Source organism: Phyllobates terribilis, unplaced genomic scaffold (genome assembly GCF_046119375.1).
Source record: "Phyllobates terribilis strain yellow unplaced genomic scaffold, ASM4611937v1 Scaffold_7__3_contigs__length_470593459, whole genome shotgun sequence".
Lineage (NCBI taxonomy): Eukaryota > Metazoa > Chordata > Amphibia > Anura > Dendrobatidae > Phyllobates > Phyllobates terribilis.
In genome coordinates, this window is record NW_027362767.1 from 13,761,922 (window position 1) to 13,785,316 (window position 23,395).

The 23,395-nt window shown below is 48.9% G+C and overlaps 1 protein-coding gene across 1 annotated transcript in view; it reads right to left on the reverse strand.

Annotated features, from left to right (window-relative positions):
• DLST (dihydrolipoamide S-succinyltransferase) overlaps positions 1-16,542 on the reverse strand; it is a 36,357-nt gene extending 19,815 nt beyond the window's left edge. The window contains exons 1-5 of the mRNA XM_073638164.1: positions 16,381-16,542; positions 10,730-10,757; positions 10,608-10,656; positions 10,371-10,426; positions 10,226-10,300 (exon numbers count right to left, since the gene is read on the reverse strand). Of these exons, the coding sequence (XP_073494265.1) occupies positions 10,226-10,300; positions 10,371-10,426; positions 10,608-10,656; positions 10,730-10,757; positions 16,381-16,437 (265 nt within the window). The 5' untranslated portion in view covers positions 16,438-16,542. The remainder of the gene's footprint in view (positions 1-10,225; positions 10,301-10,370; positions 10,427-10,607; positions 10,657-10,729; positions 10,758-16,380) is intronic.
• Positions 16,543-23,395: the final 6,853 nt, after the last annotated feature.

Below are 23,395 nucleotides of genomic sequence, written 5' to 3' on the forward strand. Positions count from 1 at the left end.
CGCCAATTTGAAACTAGACCCATCAAGGAATTCATCTAGCGGGGTGTTGAGCTTGTTGAACCCATAGGTACTTCACAGAACTTTTTAAAATGTGGATGTGAAAACAAAAATTACGTTTTCTCTATTAAAATGTTGTTTAAGCCCCAAATTAGTCATTTTCATAATTTCCCTTTCCCCAGAAAGCGATGATGTCCCGTATGTGGTCACAATCCTCTGTTAAGGCACATGGCCAGGCTCGGAAAGGCAAGAGCTATTTGATATATTATTGCCTTTTCATAAAAATATAGGTGTTTTTTTTTTTTTTGACGCTTTATTCTGAGCGCTGGGACTTTAATTTTTTGGCGAACTTTTGCGTGACGAGTTCAAAACTTTAGTAACATTTTCAGGCACTATGTTTTTTGATCGCTTTTTATTGAGGTTTTTTAGGATGCAGAATGAACACGTGCAATTCAGTAATTTTTTTTTAGATTGTTCACCGTGCGGTAAAAGTGATAGGACTGGTTTATTCTTTGGGTCAGTACGATTACAGCGATTTATATATCTTTTTTTATGCTTTACTTTTACAGAATAAAAATATATTTTTCAAAAATTGATTTTTTTTTTTGCACCACCATGTTCTGCTCTATTTTTTCTGAAGGAGCCATATTAGGGCTTGTTTTTTGTGGCACAGTTTGGCGTTGTCATTAACATCAATTTTTTTTTTTTTTTTTTTTTTTACAAAGGTCTTTGATAGTTTTTTAATCAATACTCAATATTTTGTGAGTCATAGTGAAAAGCCAACGTGACGTTTTTGTTTTTTTTTTATTTTTGTTTTAACGCAAACGCTGCATTTTTAGTGGCAAAACGATTTTTCGTGATTCGTGTGCGCTTGTGTTTTTTTTTTTTTTTTTCACTTTGACCCACTGTGGGACATGTATATGTTTTACTTTGATCACTCATGTAACATGGGGCTGGAGGACTGTCAGTGACTGCTTACAGATGGATATCACAGGCCACCGTACTCTCAGGGTACCATGCAACTATCAAAACAAACGAGCAGGATGGTGGGGGGGGGTGATCCGATCCTGCCATAGGGGGTCTTTTAACCACAGACAGCTGTATTTGAGGGGTTAATTGTCCCCAATCAGTTCCAAAACTGGCCAGGGCAGAGACGGCAGAGTGATAGCTGTCATCTGTGGGAATTGCGCCAGGGGTTGGGGGCCGCCATTCATTTATTCCTGACCGTCGTTTACAGCGTATTGGCGGCAGTTATAGGCAGGAACGGGGTGAATATTGTCAGCATAACATGGACTGACCACACGGGAAGACACGCAGCTGCCACGATCAATAATCTGAGCAAACCTCCCCACAGCCGAGGACGGAGCAGACCAGCGGCGACCTTACATAATTGGGTCAGTGATCTCATGAACACTCATCAGTAAAGATTATCAAGACTATTGAAATCCAAACCCACCAGGTCCAGCGAGCTTTTCCTTAACATTTGGTTTGCAGTGTATAAATTCACCAGGAATGGCAGATACTCCAATTGCTCTGAGGAGAAGCGAGGCGGCACTGAGGTCTTGGAGGGTCTCCAACACAAACACCGACCAACACACAAATGGATTTTAACCAATAACCAACAGACCATTTAATAAACAGCGCACTGACCTTTTACGTTTTATTTTAGATAAATAAATAAAATAATCCTTCCTAGTGATGTGATTAGACAGACAGCTCAGTCCCGAACACGGACACCAACTGTGTCGCTGCCAGAGGTAACATCACTGCTGTAACAGACAGGCGATGCGCCATACATTCCCTCTGCTCCCTGGAGGCAAAAGACACCACTCATGGGCTACAGTTGGTATTAATACTGCCCGGATGGCTGGTGCGAGTGATTGTGTAGACCGGCACCATCTAGATAATGGCGTTCTGTGCCACACACCAAAAAAGTAATAAACAGGAATAGAGAAAATGGTGTAAAACACAGCAAACTAAGTACTGAAAAGCATAAAAGTTTATTAAAGGAATTAGAGTGAACATAAGACACAAAAACACATTAACACCAATTCAAAAGCAAAAATTAATAATTTTGCAAAAAACAACCAAACAGAATATCCACCATGCAATAGTTATGTGAAAATCCAAGCTATCTCCCTATAAATATATCAATTTGTATGTATGTGCAGAGAGGATAACAGCCAAAAAAAAAGGATACGAAATGAGTGAAAAGACTCCAAAGTCACACCCAAAACCCATAGATGAAAATCCTATCAGTAAAAGGGTCGCAGATAAAAAGAAGTCGCAGAAATACCAGATCCAGTGTAGTCGTGTGATCTCGTGGCACTAGCCAAATACATATATGAAGGAGGAAGGCAGCAGTGGTGAGCACCACGCGTTTCACCGACACCAGTGGCTTCTTCAGGGATACAGGTGCATATCACAAAATTAGAATATCAAAAAGTTAATTTATTTAAGTCCAATACAAAAAGTGAAACTCATTATATAGAGTCATTACAGACAGAGGGATCTATTATATAGAGTCATTACACACAGAGGGATCTATTATATAGAGTCATTACACACAGAGGGATCTATTATATAGAGTCATTACACACAGAGGGATCTATTATATAGAGTCATTACACACAGAGGGATCTATTATATAGAGTCATTACACACAGAGGGATCTATTATATAGAGTCATTACACACAGAGGGATCTATTATATAGTCATTACACACAGAGGGATCTATTATATAGAGTCATTACACACAGAGGGATCCATTATATAGAGTCATTACACACAGAGGGATCTATTATATAGAGCCATTACACGCAGAGTGATCCATTATATAGAGTCATTACACACAGAGGGATCCATTATATAGAGTCATTACACACAGAGGGATCCATTATATAGAGTCATTACACACAGAGGGATCCATTATATAGAGTCATTACACACAGAGGGATCCATTATATAGAGTCATTACACACAGAGGGATCCATTATATAGAGTCATTACACACAGAGGGATCCATTATATAGAGTCATTACACACAGAGGGATCCATTATATAGAGTCATTACACGCAGAGGGATCCATTATATAGAGTCATTACACGCAGAGGGATCTATTATATAGAGTCATTACACGCAGAGGGATCTATTATATAGTCATTACACGCAGAGGGATCTATTATATAGAGTCATTACACACAGAGGGATCTATTATATAGAGTCATTACACGCAGAGGGATCTATTATATAGAGTCATTACACGCAGAGGGATCCATTATATAGAGTCATTACACGCAGAGGGATCCATTATATAGAGTCATTACACGCAGAGGGATCCATTATATAGAGTCATTACACGCAGAGGGATCCATTATGTAGAGTCATTACACGCAGAGGGATCCATTATATAGAGTCATTACACGCAGAGGGATCTATTATATAGTCATTACACGCAGAGGGATCTATTATATAGAGTCATTACACGCAGAGGGGTCTATTATATAGAGTCATTACACGCAGAGGGGTCTATTATATAGAGTCATTACACACAGAGGGATCCATTATATAGAGTCATTACACACAGAGGGATCTATTATAGAGAGTCATTACACACAGAGGGATCTATTATATAGAGTCATTACACGCAGAGGGATCTATTATATAGTCATTACACACAGATCTATTATATAGAGTCATTACACACAGAGTGATCTATTATATAGAGTCATTACACACAGAGGCATCTATTATATAGAATCATTACACACAGAGGGATCTATTATATAGAGTCATTACACACAGAGGGATCTATTATATAGAGTCATTACACACAGAGGGATCTATTATATAAAGTCATTACACACAGAGGGATCTATTTCACATGTTTATTTCTGTTAATGTTGATGATTATGGCTTACAGCCAATGAAAACACAAAAGCCATTATCTCAGCAAATTAGAATAATTAACAAAAACACCTGCAAAGGCTTCCTAAGCGTTTATAAAGGTCACTTAGTCTGTTTCAGTAGGCTCCACAATCATAGGGAAGACTGCTGACTTGACAGATGTCCAGAAGGCAGTCATTGACACGCTCCACAAGGTCCCGGAGTCTGGAGGAAGAGTGGAGAGGCCACAATCCAAGCTGCTGGAGGTCTAGTGTGAAGTCTCCACGATCAGTGATGGTTTGGGGGGCCATGTCATCTGCTGGTGGAGGTCCACTGTGTTTTATCAAGACCAAAGTCAGCGGCGGTCTACCAGGACATTTTACAGCCCTTCATGCTTCCCTCTGCCGACAAGCTTTATGGAGATGGAAATGTCATTCTCCAGCAGGACTTGGCCCCTGTCCACACGGCAAAAAGTACCAATACCTGGTTTACACACAACAGTATCACTGTGCTTGATTGGCCGCAAACTCGCCTGACCTTAACCCCATAGAGGATCTATTATAGAGAATCTATGGGGTATTGTCAAGAGGAAGATGAGACCCCAGACCCCACAATGCAGACGAGCTGGAGGCTGATATCAAAGCAACCTGGGCTTCCATAACCCCTCAGCAGCCACAGGCTGATCCCTCCATGCCACAGGCTGATCCCCTCCATGCCACAGGCTGATCGCCTCCATGCCACATTGCCGCATTGATGCAGTAATTGATGCACAAGGAGCCCAACCAAGTATTGAGGCATTTACTGAACAGACATTTCAGATTTTAAAATCATTTTTCAAGCTGTTGTTATAAAGTATTCTAATTTACTGAGATAATGACTTCTGTGTTTTCATTGGCTGTAAGCCATAATCATCAACATTAACAGAAATAAACACGTGAAACAGACCCCTCTGCGTGTAATGACTCTATATAACAGACCCCTCTGCGTGTAATGACTCTATATAACAGATCCCTCTGCGTGTAATGACTCTATATAACAGACCCCTCTGCGTGTAATGACTCTATTTAACAGACCCCTCTGCGTGTAATGACTCTATATAACAGACCCCTCTGCGTGTAATGACTCTATATAACAGACCCCTCTGCGTGTAATGACTCTATATAACAGACCCCTCTGCGTGTAATGACTCTATATAACAGACCCCTCTGCGTGTAATGACTCTATATAACAGACCCCTCTGCGTGTAATGACTCTATATAACAGACCCCTCTGCGTGTAATGACTCTATATAACAGACCCCTCTGCGTGTAATGACTCTATATAACAGACCCCTCTGCGTGTAATGACTCTATATAACAGACCCCTCTGCGTGTAATGACTCTATATAACAGACCCCTCTGCGTGTAATGACTCTATATAACAGACCCCTCTGCGTGTAATGACTCTATATAACAGACCCCTCTGCGTGTAATGACTCTATATAACAGACCCCTCTGCGTGTAATGACTCTATATAACAGACCCCTCTGCGTGTAATGACTCTATATAACAGACCCCTCTGCGTGTAATGACTCTATATAACAGACCCCTCTGCGTGTAATGACTCTATATAATAGATCCCTCTGCGTGTAATGACTCTATATAACAGATCCCTCTGCGTGTAATGACTCTATATAATAGATCCCTCTGCGTGTAATGACTCTATATAATAGATCCCTCTGCGTGTAATGACTATATAATAGATCCCTCTGCGTGTAATGACTATATAATAGATCCCTCTGCGTGTAATGACTATAATAGATCCCTCTGCGTGTAATGACTATATAATAGATCCCTCTGCGTGTAATGACTCTATATAATAGATCCCTCTGCGTGTAATGACTCTATATAATAGATCCCTCTGCGTGTAATGACTCTATATAATAGATCCCTCTGCGTGTAATGACTCTATATAATAGATCCCTCTGCGTGTAATGACTCTATATAATAGATCCCTCTGCGTGTAATGACTCTATATAATAGATCCCTCTGCGTGTAATGACTCTATATAATAGATCCCTCTGCGTGTAATGACTCTATATAATAGATCCCTCTGCGTGTAATGACTCTATATAATAGATCCCTCTGCGTGTAATGACTCTATATAATAGATCCCTCTGCGTGTAATGACTCTATATAATAGATCCCTCTGCGTGTAATGACTCTATATAATAGATCCCTCTGCGTGTAATGACTCTATATAATAGATCCCTCTGCGTGTAATGACTCTATATAATAGATCCCTCTGCGTGTAATGACTCTATATAATAGATCCCTCTGCGTGTAATGACTCTATATAATAGATCCCTCTGCGTGTAATGACTATATAATAGATCCCTCTGCGTGTAATGACTCTATATAATAGATCCCTCTGCGTGTAATGACTCTATATAATAGATCCCTCTGCGTGTAATGACTCTATATAATAGATCCCTCTGCGTGTAATGACTCTATATAATAGATCCCTCTGCGTGTAATGACTCTATATAACAGATCCCTCTGCGTGTAATGACTCTATATAATAGATCCCTCTGTGTGTAATGACTCTATATGATAGATCCCTCTGTGTGTAATGACTCTATATGATAGATCCCTCTGTGTGTAATGACTCTATATAATAGATCCCTCTGTGTGTAATGACTCTATATAATAGATCCCTCTGTGTGTAATGACTCTATATAATAGATCCCTCTGTGTGTAATGACTCTATATAATATAGGAGCTTCACTTTTTGTATTGAAGAACTGAAATAAAGTAACTTTTTGATGATATTCTAATTTAGTGAGATGCGCCTGTATGTTTGATGCTGTTGCTCCCACGTTCTTACACGGCTATGGGTATACTGCTGCCCCCTCTTGTAACCATACATTTTATACAACACTTAACTTTTGACAATATGTTCAATCCCAATTATTCAACTTTTTCCAAAAAGGAGGCAACAAGAAATTTAAGGGATGTAGGAGCACAAGTGAAATGCAAAACGTGACAGGAGACCGCAGTATAGGCGTGGCATGTACGATGATCAAAGGGGACTAGAAAAACAGGTGTGCAAAGCCAGACAAGCAGGTATTGGTCTACATTTTGAAAAAAAAAAATACATTTCTTTTAATAAAATATAATCACCACTCAAAAATACTAAATTACTTAATGGTAATGGGATTTTCCAGAGCCCATGACAGCACCACCTAAGAGAGGGATCCACCCATCAAGGACAGGAACCTACTGAATAAAGGGGCGGCACCTCTCCTCCGCATCAGTTTGGTTACAGAGCATGAAGGAACCTCCAAGACAGTGGTGTCTAAAAACCAACACCAAAATGAACACCACCAGGCTCAAACTATGCACTTAACTCCATAGTGTACACCAGCACTACACGCCCTTTCTCCCAGGCGACCGGGCCAGGTCTGGTTAAGCTCGATCTTCTACCGTCCTGCCTTCAGCACGAGGTCTCCCATCAAGGACAGGAACCCAACTGATGTGGGGTAGAGGTGCCACCCTTTCACTTCAGTAGATTTCCTGTCCTTGATGGGCGGATCCCTCTCAGGTGGTGCTGTCACAGGTGAAAGGAAAAATTAGGTAGTGTTAAAAAAATTCTAAGTTTTATTCAAAAATCACTTTAAAAAGTGATGGCAAGGGAGAGAACGGCACATCTGAGCGACCACGGCCGTTTCATACCTGCCTGCGCTTCAACAGGTCCTGGAATTTTTCATATTATATGGAATCATGGATGGTCACACGGTTCCTGCTGTTTGGCGATCAGCTCCACACTCCGCACACATAGAAACACTTTTTTTTTTCCATGGTGTCAGTTTTTACCTTCTTGTTGTCTCCGGAAAAATAGATGGGTACAAGACCAAACAAGGAGCACCTGCAACAGAGCGCAGTGTGGCGTGTGTGGATGTATAAAAAAGATGTGCAAAAAAAATGAGGCTGACATCCAGTGTCACATGCCTGGATTTTGAGGTTTCTTTTGTATTTATTAAAAAACAATCCCCTCTGCACTTTACAAAAGGGATTGCATAAGAAATGCAAAACCTCAGCACAGTCACTTGTGACAAGCACCGCACCGTCTCTGACACCGATTTTAGGTTATTTTCTGAGCCTTGCTGCTGCTTTCTAGTGCATGAAGAAAAAAAAAAACGTGTAACTGTGATTGAAATCCAGAACAGATGCAGCTCCATCATCCCTGATCAGTCATCACCCGTCAATGATTCTCTGCATTATTCACAAACTACTACTCTCATCTTTTTCACTGTTGCAGTTGTACACATTTGCTGAGCTATGCTAAATATGCACTACCCAGACTTACTATAAAATGTCTGCTGCATTCCCTGCCTTGCTTTTATACAGGCTCAGACAGCCCCACCTGATTGGCATTGGCATACCGTGTGATGTGAATGCAGCAAGGAATTACGGGCAGGCGGTGGTGCCAGCTTTCTGTGACTGATGCAATATTGTGCAATGTGTAAATAGGCGGAGCGCATTCTTTTGACAAATAAATAAAATCACAAATGCTTCAAACTTTCCAAACATTCAAATTTCATAAAATTTGACTCAAATTCTATTCGATTGAAAGTCACCAACGACCTACTAACCGCCAAATCCAAACGACACTACTCAGTCGTCCTCCTCCTCCTGGACCTGTCATCTGCCTTCGACACAGTGGACCATTCGCTCTTACTACAGACTCTCTCATCTCTCGGCATCACAGACTTGGCCCTATCCTGGATCTCCTCATACCTAACAGACCGGACATTCAGTGTCTCCCACTCACACACCACCTCCTCATCTCGCCCCCTATCTGTCGGTGTCCCCCAAGGTTCAGTCCTAGGACCTCTGCTCTTCTCCATCTACACCCTCGGCCTGAGACAGCTCATAGAGTCCCATGGCTTTCAGTATCACCTCTATGCTGATGACACACAGATCTACCTCTCTGGACCCGATATCTCCTCCCTACTAACCAGAATCCCACAATGTCTGTCCGCCATCTCATCCTTCTTCTCTGCCAGATTTCTAAAACTTAACATGGACAAAACTGAATTCATCATCTCTCCCCCCCCCCCCAACTGACCTATCAACGTCAATGGCTGTTCACTCTCCCCAGTCCCATAAGCTCGCTGCCTTGGAGTAACCCTGGACTATGATCTCTCCTTCACACCACATATCCAAGCCCTTTCCACTTCCTGCCGACTCCAACTCAAAAAATATCTCCCGGATCCGCACATTCCTCAACCACGAATCTGCAAAAACAATAGTGCACGCCCTCATCATCTCCCGCCTTGACTACTGCTCTGTGGCCTCCCCTCTAACACTCTTGCGCCCCTCCAATCTACCCTAAACTCTGCTGCCCGACTAATCCACCTGTCCCCCCCACTATTCCCCGGCCTCTCCCCTCTGTCAATCCCTTCACTGGCTCCCCATTACCCAAAGACTGCAGTTCAAAACCCTAACCCTGGCATACAAAGCCATCCACAACCTGTCTCCTCCATATATCTGTGACCTAGTCTCTTGGTACATACCTGCACGCAACCTCCGATCCTCACAAGATCTCCTGCTCTACTCCCCTCTTATCTCCTCTTCCCACAATCGCATACAAGATTTCTCCCGTGCTTCCCCTCTACTCTGGAACTCTCTACCCCAACACATCAGACTCTCGCCTACCGTGGAAACCTTCAAAAGGAGCCTGAAGACCGACCTCTTCCGACAAGCCTACAACCTGCAGTAACCACCGCTCCACCATACCGCTGCACGACCAGCTCTACCCTCACCTACTGTATCCTCACCCATCCCCTGTAGATTGTGAGCCCTCGCGGGCGGGGTCCTCGCTCCACCATACCGCTGCACGACCAGCTATACCCCACCTACTGTATCCTCACCCATCCCTTGTAGACTGTGAGCCCTCGCGGGCAGGGTCCTCGCTCCACCATACCGCTGCACGACCAGCTCTACCCTCACCTACTGTATCCTCACCCATCCCCTGTAGATTTTGAGCCCTCCCGGGCAGGGTCCTCGCTCCTCCTGTACCCGTCGCTGACTTGTATTGTTCATAATTATTGTACTTGTTGTTTATTACATATACCACTATGACATGTAAAGTGCCATGGAATAAATGGCGCTATAATAATAATTTGCATCAAAACAATTTGATCATCTCTACTGATCAGTGATCATCATAACCTGCAGACATCACTGCCCCAGGTACCACATACAGGACTACCTAAAACTGCCTCATACTCCTCCGCCATCGCCTGTAATGCAGGTCACATCCCACAATCAGCACCCGGCAGAGATAATGTCACTCACCCTTCTCCCACCTGACATCTCCTTCTGTGACAGACTCTGCGAATGCGGGAGTGTTCACAGTCAGCACGTCCTGCCCTGCCAGGAAGAGGGGGAGAGGTTTAGTGGAAATGGACAGGAAGCTTGAGCCGCCGTATACAACACTTACTGCAGACCGCCGACGTCCGGTAAAACCTGGCAGCATGGAGGCTAGAAAGAGAGACTCTGCAGAGAGAAGAATGAGAGCAGCAATGCTGTGCCTGCAGCAGTCCTTCTATCCCACCCGTCCCACAGCACAGGTCCCCCAGCCGTCCAACACAGGTCCCCCCTGCCCCAGCCATCCAGCGCAGGTCCCCCTGCCCCAGCCGTCCATGGCAGGTCCCCCATCAGAGCACCCCACACTTACCGGAGGATCCAGAGATCGCTGGCGGATGTAACGTGGCTCGCCGCTATCTCTGAAAGACAAACATTATAGAGACTAAAAGAGAAAAAAAGGAGGAGAGCCAGAGGCAAAAGAGATCTACTCACGTGTGACAGGACGAGGCACCCTGGGGCCCTGCAAGACAGGAGCGAATGTCATGTTAAATAAACACACACAGAGTGTATGTATGGGTGTGCGGGGTACACCGCGGGAGGTGTGCGGGGGGCGGACACCACAGGAGGTGTGCGGGGGGGGGGGTACACCGTGGGAGGTGTGCGGGGGGGGGGGCGGTACACCGCGGGAGGTATATGGGGGGTGACCACCGCGGGAGGTGTGCGGGGGGGGGGGGGGGGGGGGCGGTACACCGCGGGAGGTATATGGGGGGGGGGAACACCGCGGGAGGTGTGCGGGGGGGGGGGGCGGTACACCGCGGGAGGCATATGGGGGGGGATACACGGGAGGCATATGGGGGGGGATACACGGGAGGTATATGGGGGGGGGGGATACACGGGAGGTATATGGGGGGGGGGATACACGGGAGGTATATGGGGGGGGGGGATACACGGGAGGTATATGGGGGGGGGGATACACGGGAGGTATATGGGGGGGGGATACACGGGAGGTATATGGGGGGGGGATACACGGGAGGTATATGGGGGGGGATACACGGGAGGTATATGGGGGGGGATACACGGGAGGTATATGGGGGGGATACACGGGACGTATATGGGGGGGGATACACGGGACGTATATGGGGGGGATACACGGGAGGGGGATACACGGGGGGGGATACACGGGAGGTATATGGGGGGGGATACACGGGAGGTATATGGGGGGGGATACACGGGAGGTATATGGGGGGGGATACACGGGAGGTATATGGGGGGGGATACACGGGAGGTATATGGGGGGGGATACACGGGAGGTATATGGGGGGGGATACACGGGAGGTATATGGGGGGGATACACGGGAGGTATATGGGGGGGATACACGGGAGGTATATGGGGGGGATACACGGGAGGTATATGGGGGGGATACACGGGAGGTATATGGGGGGGATACACGGGAGGTATATGGGGGGGATACACGGGAGGTATATGGGGGGGGATACACGGGAGGTATATGGGGGGGGATACACGGGAGGTATATGGGGGGGGATACACGGGAGGTATATGGGGGGGGATACACGGGAGGTATATGGGGGGGGATACACGGGAGGTATATGGGGGGGGATACACGGGAGGTATATGGGGGGGGATACACGGGAGGTATATGGGGGGGGATACACGGGAGGTATATGGGGGGGGGATACACGGGAGGTATATGGGGGGGATACACGGGAGGTATATGGGGGGGATACACGGGAGGTATATGGGGGGGATACACGGGAGGTATATGGGGGGGGGAAACACGGGAGGTATATGGGGGGGATACAAGGGAGGTATATGGGGGGGATACAAGGGAGGTATATGGGGGGGATACAAGGGAGGTATATGGGGGGGATACAAGGGAGGTATATGGGGGGGATACAAGGGAGGTATATGGGGGGGATACAAGGGAGGTATATGGGGGGGATACACGGGAGGTATATGGGGGGGATACACGGGAGGTATATGGGGGGGGATACACGGGAGGTATATGGGGGGGGATACACGGGAGGTATATGGGGGGGGATACACGGGAGGTATATGGGGGGGGATACACGGGAGGTATATGGGGGGGGATACACGGGAGGTATATGGGGGGGGATACACGGGAGGTATATGGGGGGGGATACACGGGAGGTATATGGGGGGGGATACACGGGAGGTATATGGGGGGGATACACGGGAGGTATATGGGGGGGATACACGGGAGGTATATGGGGGGGATACACGGGAGGTATATGGGGGGGATACACGGGAGGGGGATACACGGGAGGTATATGGAGGGGGATACACGGGAGGTATATGGGGGGGGATACACGGGAGGTATATGGGGGGGGATACACGGGAGGTATATGGGGGGGGATACACGGGAGGTATATGGGGGGGGATACACGGGAGGTATATGGGGGGGGATACACGGGAGGTATATGGGGGGGGATACACGGGAGGTATATGGGGGGGGATACACGGGAGGTATATGGGGGGGGATACACGGGAGGTATATGGGGGGGGATACACGGGAGGTATATGGGGGGGGATACACGGGAGGTATATGGGGGGGGATACACGGGAGGTATATGGGGGGGGATACACGGGAGGTATATGGGGGGGGATACACGGGAGGTATATGGGGGGGGATACACGGGAGGTATATGGGGGGGGATACACGGGAGGTATATGGGGGGGGATACACGGGAGGTATATGGGGGGGATACACGGGAGGTATATGGGGGGGGATACACGGGAGGTATATGGGGGGGGATACACGGGAGGTATATGGGGGGGGATACACGGGAGGTATATGGGGGGGGATACACGGGAGGTATATGGGGGGGGATACACGGGAGGTATATGGGGGGGGATACACGGGAGGTATATGGGGGGGGATACACGGGAGGTATATGGGGGGGGATACACGGGAGGTATATGGGGGGGATACACGGGAGGTATATGGGGGGGGATACACGGGAGGTATATGGGGGGGGATACACGGGAGGTATATGGGGGGGGATACACGGGAGGTATATGGGGGGGGATACACGGGAGGTATATGGGGGGGGATACACGGGAGGTATATGGGGGGGGGATACACGGGAGGTATATGGGGGGGGGATACACGGGAGGTATATGGGGGGGATACACGGGAGGTATATGGGGGGGGATACACGGGAGGTATATGGGGGGGGATACACGGGAGGTATATGGGGGGGATACACGGGAGGTATATGGGGGGGATACACGGGAGGTATATGGGGGGGATACACGGGAGGTATATGGGGGGGATACACGGGAGGTATATGGGGGGGATACACGGGAGGTATATGGGGGGGATACACGGGAGGTATATGGGGGGGGATACACGGGAGGTATATGGGGGGGATACACGGGAGGTATATGGGGGGGGATACACGGGAGGTATATGGGGGGGATACACGGGAGGTATATGGGGGGGGATACACGGGAGGTATATGGGGGGGGATACACGGGAGGTATATGGGGGGGATACACGGGAGGTATATGGGGGGATACACGGGAGGTATATGGGGGGGATACACGGGAGGTATATGGGGGGGATACACGGGAGGTATATGGGGGGGATACACGGGAGGTATATGGGGGGGGGATACACGGGAGGTATATGGGGGGGGATACACGGGAGGTATATGGGGGGGATACACGGGAGGTATATGGGGGGGGATACACGGGAGGGGGATACACGGGAGGTATATGGGGGGGATACACGGGAGGTATATGGGGGGGGATACACGGGAGGTATATGGGGGGGGATACACGGGAGGTATATGGGGGGGGATACACGGGAGGTATATGGGGGGGGATACACGGGAGGTATATGGGGGGGGATACACGGGAGGTATATGGGGGGGGATACACGGGAGGTATATGGGGGGGGATACACGGGAGGTATATGGGGGGGGATACACGGGAGGTATATGGGGGGGGAATACACGGGAGGTATATGGGGGGGGAATACACGGGAGGTATATGGGGGGGGAATACACGGGAGGTATATGGGGGGGATACACGGGAGGTATATGGGGGGGATACACGGGAGGTATATGGGGGGGATACACGGGAGGTATATGGGGGGGATACACGGGAGGTATATGGGGGGGGGATACACGGGAGGTATATGGGGGGGGGATACACGGGAGGTATATGGGGGGGGATACACGGGAGGTATATGGGGGGGGATACACGGGAGGTATATGGGGGGGGATACACGGGAGGTATATGGGGGGGATACACGGGAGGTATATGGGGGGGATACACGGGAGGTATATGGGGGGGATACACGGGAGGTATATGGGGGGGATACACGGGAGGTATATGGGGGGGATACACGGGAGGTATATGGGGGGGATACACGGGAGGGGGATACACGGGAGGTATATGGGGGGGATACACGGGAGGTATATGGGGGGGATACAAGGGAGGTATATGGGGGGGGATACACGGGAGGTATATGGGGGGGGATACACGGGAGGTATATGGGGGGGATACACGGGAGGTATATGGGGGGGGATACACGGGAGGTATATGGGGGGGGATACACGGGAGGTATATGGGGGGGATACACGGGAGGTATATGGGGGGGATACACGGGAGGTATATGGGGGGGATACACGGGAGGTATATGGGGGGGGATACACGGGAGGTATATGGGGGGGATACAAGGGAGGTATATGGGGGGGATACACGGGAGGTATATGGGGGGGGAATACACGGAAGGTATATGGGGGGGGAATACACGGGAGGTATATGGGGGGGGATACACGGGAGGTATATGGGGGGGATACACGGGAGGTATATGGGGGGGATACACGGGAGGGGATACACGGGAGGTATATGGGGGGGGATACACGGGAGGTATATGGGGGGGATACACGGGAGGTATATGGGGGGGGATACACGGGAGGTATATGGGGGGGGATACACGGGAGGTATATGGGGGGGGAATACACGGGAGGTATATGGGGGGGGAATACACGGGAGGTATATGGGGGGGGGAATACACGGGAGGTATATGGGGGGGGGAATACACGGGAGGTATATGGGGGGGGAATACACGGGAGGTATATGGGGGGGATACACGGGAGGTATATGGGGGGGGATACACGGGAGGTATATGGGGGGGGATACACGGGAGGTATATGGGGGGGGATACACGGGAGGGGATACACGGGAGGTATATGGGGGGGGATACACGGGAGGTATATGGGGGGGGATACACGGGAGGTATATGGGGGGGATACACGGGAGGTATATGGGGGGGATACACGGGAGGTATATGGGGGGGATACACGGGAGGTATATGGGGGGGATACACGGGAGGTATATGGGGGGGATACACGGGAGGTATATGGGGGGGGATACACGGGAGGTATATGGGGGGGGATACACGGGAGGTATATGGGGGGGATACACGGGAGGTATATGGGGGGGATACACGGGAGGTATATGGGGGGGGATACACGGGAGGTATATGGGGGGGGATACACGGGAGGTATATGGGGGGGGATACACGGGAGGTACATGGGGGGGGGATACACGGGAGGTACATGGGGGGGGGATACACGGGAGGTATATGGGGGGGATACACGGGAGGTATATGGGGGGGGATACACGGGAGGTATATGGGGGGGGGGATACACAGGAGGTATATGGGGGGGGGATACACAGGAGGTATATGGGGGGGGGATACACGGGAGGTATATGGGGGGGGATACACGGGAGGTATATGGGGGGGATACACGGGAGGTATATGGGGGGGATACACGGGAGGTATATGGGGGGGGATACACGGGAGGTATATGGGGGGGGATACACGGGAGGTATATGGGGGGGGATACACGGGAGGTATATGGGGGGGATACACGGGAGGTATATGGGGGGGGATACACGGGAGGCATATGGGGGGGATACACGGGAGGTAGATACACGGGAGGTATATGGGGGGGATACACGGGAGGTAGATACACCGGAGGTATATGGGGGGGGGGGATACACGGGCGGAGCTGCTCTGGCCCAGGGGACACTGACAGGACACCACCCCCAGATGCCGGACAATCTTCCTCAGCCCACAACTCACCCGCCGGACACTGGTGACGGGACACCGCAGCGCCCGGGCCAGGCAGCGAGATAACATGGTCGGGCACAGGTCAAGGACACGCCGGAAACAGGACCGGACCAATGACCCAGAGAGAGGAGGAGCGGAGCGTCACTTCCGGCACGACCAGACAGTCAGGAAGGCGCGGGCGAGAGAAGCTACGTCACTTCCGGCGCCACAACATGCAGCGCTCGTATTCTTCCTCAACCTCTAGTGAGCGGGATCACTCCGCACATACCACTGCTACAGAGAGGGGTGGCGGCCGGTACCACAACCGGAGCACGGGGAGGAGCTGGGGAAGTGGAGGACGCTGTGGTCAAAAGCAGAGGAAAGAATGGCCAGAAAACAGCGGGAGCGAGCAACCTACTAACCGAGAGAGAGAGCCGCCCACATGGACACGAATGAGAAGAAAGGATGAAACACTAATGAAAGCACAACGGTTTATTAATCATATAATCCAATACAAACAAGGAGAAAACCGAGAAAAAGCCATTCCCGGTGAAGACAATCCTGTTATAATGTGTGATCTAACAGTCCACATGGAAGATACAGTACCACAGAGCGCTGACCAAGAAGAGACAGCGCCACAGCTCACCCCAATCCACACCCATTTAACATCTCTTTCCCCCCTGGCAGGAAGAGTTGTCAGAGGGGTGCTGGTAATGAGGGGCATTCAGCCCTCACCCCCCAATCCTGGTATGCATGGCTCGCTCATCCCCAATCCTGGTATGCATGGCACCCCTCAATCCTGGTATGCATGGCTCGCTCATCCCCAATCCTGGTATGCATGGCACCCCTCAATCCTGGTATGCATGGCTCGCTCATCCCCAATCCTGGTATGCATGGCTCGCTCATCCCCAATCCTGGTATGCATGGCACCCCCCAATCCTGGTATGCGTGGCACCCCTCACCCCCCAATCCTGGTATGCGTGGCACCCCTCACCCCCCAATCCTGGTATGCGTGGTACCCTTCACCCCCCAATCCTGGTATGCATGGCACCCCTCACCCCCCAATTCTGGTATGCATGGCACCCCTCAATCCTGGTATGCATGGCTCGCTCATCCCCAATCCTGGTATGCATGGCACCCCTCACCCCCCAATCCTGGTATGCATGGCACCCCTCACCCCCCAATCCTGGTATGCATGGCACCCCTCAATCCTGGTATGCATGGCTCGCTCACCCCCAATCCTGGTATGCGTGGCACCCCTCACCCCCCAATCCTGGTATGCATGGCACCCCTCACCCCCCAATCCTGGTATGCATGGTACCCCTCACCCCCCAATCCTGGAATGCCGTGTGTGTGTGCATGTCTGCGTACCGTGTGTGTGCATGTCTGCGTGCCGTGCGTGTCTGCTTGCCGTGTGTGTGCGTGCCGTGCGTGTCTGCTTGCCGTGTGTGTGCGTGTCTGCGTACCGTGTGTGTGTGTGCATGTCTGCGTGCCGTGTGCGTGTCTGCGTACCGTGTGTGTGTGTGCATGTCTGCGTGCTGTGTGCGTGTCTGCGTACCGTGTGTGTGCGTTTCTGCATGCTGTGTGCGTTTCTGCGTACCTTGTGTGTGTGTGCGTGCATGTCTGCGTACCGTGTGTCACTGAGACTTTTGCCCGGGGCCCGCGGAAACCTGGAGCCAGCCCTGATCAGCTGTCTGGTTCACTATAAAGAGTTTGTTTGGCATTGCTTACTTCTACACAGCATTGGGAGGTGAGCAGCGTTGAGGATGTCATCAGTGTACACCTGCGTGCCAAGCATTACCTCCGCTGTTGGGAAAAAAAAGGACATGTCTGTGGGTTGTTCACATGGACACATGGTCATGGTGAAAACCTGAGATGTGTGCACCACCAGAGAAAGCAATGCGTGTGCGGGTGGCCATATTTGCGGTACTTAAAAAACAAACCGCACATGAGCCAAAAAAAATGGACGTTTGAAGAGGATCATATATAGATGACAGATAGATAAATGATAGATAGATAGATGATAAATAGATGTTAGATAATATAGATAGCAGATAGATAATAAATAGTTGATAGCAGATAATGATAGATACATAATAGATGATAGATAAGAGAGAGATAGATAATATATAATAGATATACATAGATATAATAGCTGATGGATATATAAATAGCTTTTAGTGCTTTCCGAATAAATAAAGTATTAAATGAAAGAACCACATGGGGTCTCAACTATTTTTGATAATCAGCAAAGGGAAAGCAGACAGCTGTGAGCTGCTATTATTAGGCTGAGAAGGTCTCTGGTTATTGTCCCTTCCCAGCCCAATAACAGCAGCCCGCAGCCGCCCAGAGGGGGAGCATCACCTGAGATGCTCAATATCTGGCGCTTCGCCCACTCTTCCTGATTGCTCCGGTGTGGTGGTGATCAGGGTAACTGTTTTGTGGTTGATATCAGCTGTGTAATGTCCGCTGGCATCAAGCCCTGGTGTTAGTAATGGAGAGGGGTCCATCAGACAACCACCCCACTACTGACCGAGACCCCGCGTGACTCCGTGACTGTGAAGAGCGGTGACAGCAGTAACATTACTGCTCTTCACAGCCGCTGAGCGCAGCGTGAGACCCAGAATGTCTGAAGAGCGGTGACACTACTGAGGTCACCGCTCTTCAGAGTCGCCATGACTTATAGTATGCAGTGGGACCCAAAAGGGGCTGTAGGGGAAGGTTCTGGAGCGTCACAACATGGATCCACAGCCTTTGTTCGTCTTAGTCCCTGGACTACATCAGATTCGGTAGACTATGGCTGACCTGCATGGGAATTTTTTCCATTTTGAATAAAGTGGTGAATGAGAGAATGTGTTGGGGTGTTTATCTAACTACCATTACCCCGTTTGCCAACACACCAGGGCAATCGGAAAGAGTCAAGGCGAAGCGCCAGATTTGGCGTATTTAATGTGATGCGCCACTTTCGGGATGGCTGTGGACTGATATTTTTAGGCTGGGAAGGGCCCAATAACCAGGGACCTTCCCAGCCTGATAAGATCAGCCCGCAGCTGTCTGCTTTACCTTTGCTGGTTACCATAGATTATAATGGCTGTGCGTGTACATGTGTCTCAGGTACGTGGTAAACGGACGCCACACGTGCTAGAAACATGGAGGTGTGCAGTGGGCTCAAGGCTGTGGGCCTCCTGCCCGCTGTGCTTTATTTTGTTACTCAGAGTAAACTGACCTGCAGTTCGTGTTTCAAATCCACAGCATGTCAATGTCTCTTGCGGGTACGCTGAGTTTTATGAGTCTTTCAGATGTCTGTGATTCGAGTGCGTGTGGTGTCCGTTTCTACATGTACTAGAGACATTGACACACGTAATGAATGGGTCTGTGCACATGTCAGTGTGCTTCCACGGACCGTGTGTCCGTGGGCAAAACACATTGACATGTCCATTTTTTACGCACAGCACGGGCGGCAAAATGTCCCACACACGCTCACATTGATAGCACACAGATGACATCCGTGTGTCATCAGTGTGACACGTACCGGCACCTGGGAATCAGTGCACAGTTAGCGCTGTTCCCAAGCACCGGGTGCTGAACTCTGCCCTCATCATTGTCCCCTGCAGGTGCTGCGATCAGCGTGAGCAAGGGACAATGATGAGAGTAGTAGTCTGCCCCTGCTGTGTCATGGTGTAAAAATAAGAATAAGCTAAAAAAAAATCATTATACTCACCTGTCCGAAGATGTCCCCCGCTGTAATCCATCTGACTGCTGACTGCTCAGCCGAGGAGAATGAGGCACTGCAGCCCCGGACCTCACTGAGTGACAGGACACCGCTCATGATCCCCAGGGCCATAACATAAGAGCTACATTTTCTCTGAGAAATTGTAACTTGGCAGAATATTGTGTGCTGCCTTGTGTTGGGAAAAGATTACAGGAAGATGGGAAGGCTCAGAAGTATTTTGGTTAAAGATTACCAAGAAAAATGTATTTTTTCTTTAAAGGGTGTAAGATACATATTTCAGACATTTGTTCTCTACTGGAAAAAAACATGGAAAACGAACAAAAACAAAAAGGGGGTGCAGAAAAAATCAGGGAGAAGAAAAAGAAAGGTTTAGGGACTGATGCTGCAAAATGTGGAAAAATATCCGATTTGTTCAGTCTCTATCAACCAGGCCACAATATCCCTGGTACTAGTAACCTGGAAACCTGAAGAAACTGTCTCTGATCCACAGAGCAATCGACATCCAGCAACAGCCATGTGTCCACGATCCAGCAACAGCCATGTGTCCACGATCCAGCAACAGCCATGTGTCCACGGTCCATCAACAGCCATGTGTCCACGGTCCATCAACAGCCATGTGTCCACGGTCCATCAACAGCCATGTGTCCACGGTCCATCAACAGCCATGTGTCCACGATCCATCAACAGCCATGTGTCCACGATCCATCAACAGCCATGTGTCCACGATCCATCAACAGCCATGTGTCCACGATCCATCAACAGCCATGTGTCCACGATCCATCAACAGCCATGTGTCCACGATCCATCAACAGCCATGTATCCACCATCCAGCAAGCCATGTATCCATCAACAGTCATGTATCCACCATCCAGCGACAGCCATGTATCCACCATCCAGCGACAGCCATGTATCCACCATCCAGCGACAGCCATGTATCCACCATCCAGCGACAGCCATGTATCCACCATCCAGCGACAGCCATGTGTCCGCGATCCAGCGACAGCCATGTGTCCACGATCCAGCGACAGCCATGTGTCCACGATCCAGCGACAGCCATGTGTCCACGATCCAGCGACAGCCATGTGTCCACGATCCAGCGACAGCCATGTGTCCACGATCCAGCGACAGCCATGTGTCCACGATCCAGCGACAGCCACTCCTAACAAAATACTGATAGGAGTTTGTTATAAGTCTCCAAAAATAATGGAAGTAGCGGAGAATATCCTCGTAAAGCAAATAGATGAAGCAGCGACTCAAGGAGAAGTCATTATTATGGGAGACTTCAACTACCCTGAAATACATTGGGGGACAGAAACATGTAGTTCAAGCAAAGGTAATAGGTTTTTGACAACTATGAGAGACAATTACCTTTCACAACTGGTTCAGGACCCAACAAGAAGGGGGGCACTGCTAGACCTAATATTAACCAATAGGCCATGTGTCCACGATCCAGCAACAGCCATGTGTCCACGGTCCATCAACAGGCATGTGTCCACGGTCCATCAACAGGCATGTGTCCACGGTCCATCAACAGCCATGTGTCCACGGTCCATCAACAGCCATGTGTCCACGGTCCATCAACAGCCATGTGTCCACGGTCCATCAACAGCCATGTGTCCACGGTCCATCAACAGCCATGTGTCCACGGTCCATCAACAGCCATGTGTCCACGATCCATCAACAGCCATGTGTCCACGATCCATCAACAGCCATGTGTCCACGATCCATCAACAGCCATGTGTCCACGATCCATCAACAGCCATGTATCCACCATCCAGCAAGCCATGTATCCACCAACAGTCATGTATCCACCATCCAGCGACAGCCATGTATCCGCGATCCAGCGACAGCCATGTATCCGCGATCCAGCGACAGCCATGTGTCCGCGATCCAGCGACAGCCATGTGTCCGCGATCCAGCGACAGCCATGTGTCCGCGATCCAGCGACAGCCATGTGTCCGCGATCCAGCGACAGCCACTCATAACAAACTCCTATCAGTATTTTGTTAGAAGTCTCCAAAAATAATGGAAGTAGCGGAGAATATCCTCGTAAAGCAAATAGATGAAGCAGCGACTCAAGGAGAAGTCATTATTATGGGAGACTTCAACCACCCTGAAATACATTGGGGGACAGAAACATGTAGTTCAAGCAAAGGTAATAGGTTTTTGACAACTATGAGAGACAATTACCTTTCACAACTGGTTCAGGACCCAACAAGAAGGGGGGCACTGCTAGACCTAATATTAACCAATAGGCCAGACCGCATATCAAATATACGAGTTGGGGGTCACGGGTAATAGTGATCAAAAAATAATACGTTTTCATGTAACCTTTAATAAGATGTGTAGTAGAGGGGTTACAAGGACACTAAACTTCAGGAAGGCAAATTTCCAATGGTTGAGAGATGATCTTAGTGCAATAAACTGGGACGATATCCTGAGACCTAAAGCTACACAAAGCAAATGGGAGACATTTATTAACATCCTGAATAGGACCTGTGCACAATATATACCCTATGGGAATAAACATGCTAGAAATAGGAGGAAACCACTATGGCTAAATAGAGCTGTAAGGGGTGCAATAAGTGACAAAAAGAAAGCATTTAGAGAACTAAAGCAAGTAGGTAGTGATGAGGCATTAAATAAATATAGAAAATCGAATAAATTATGTAAAAACCAAATCAAGGCAGCAAAGATTGAGGTAGAGAGAATCATTGCCAGATAAAGTAAAAATAACCCCAAAATATTCTTTAACTACATAAATAGTAAAAAAATAAAAAATGATAGTGTTGGCCCCCTTAAAAATAGTCTGGGTGAAATGGAGGATGAGGAAAAAGCCAATATGCTAAATGATTTTTTTTCAACCGTATTTACACAAGAAAATCGCATGACAGAAAACATGATCAGTGATAACAAAAATTCTCCATTAAATGTCACTTGCTTAACCCAGCAGGAAGTACGGCGGCGTCTAAAAACCACTAAAGTTGACAAATCCCCGGGCCCGGATGGGATACACCCGCGAGTACTGCAGGAATTAAGTAACGTCATAGATAGACCATTATTTTTAATCTTTAAAGATCCCATAATAACAGGGTCTGTACCACAGGACTGGCGTATAGCAAATGTGGTGCCAATATTCAAAAAGGGGACAAAAACTGAACTTGGAAATTATAGGCCGGTAAGCTTAACCTCTACTGTGGGTAAAATCCTGGAGGGTTTCCTAAGAGATGCTATACTAGAGTATCTGAAGAAGAAGAACCTCATGACCCAATATCAACATGGGTTTACGAGGGACCGTTCCTGTCAGACTAATCT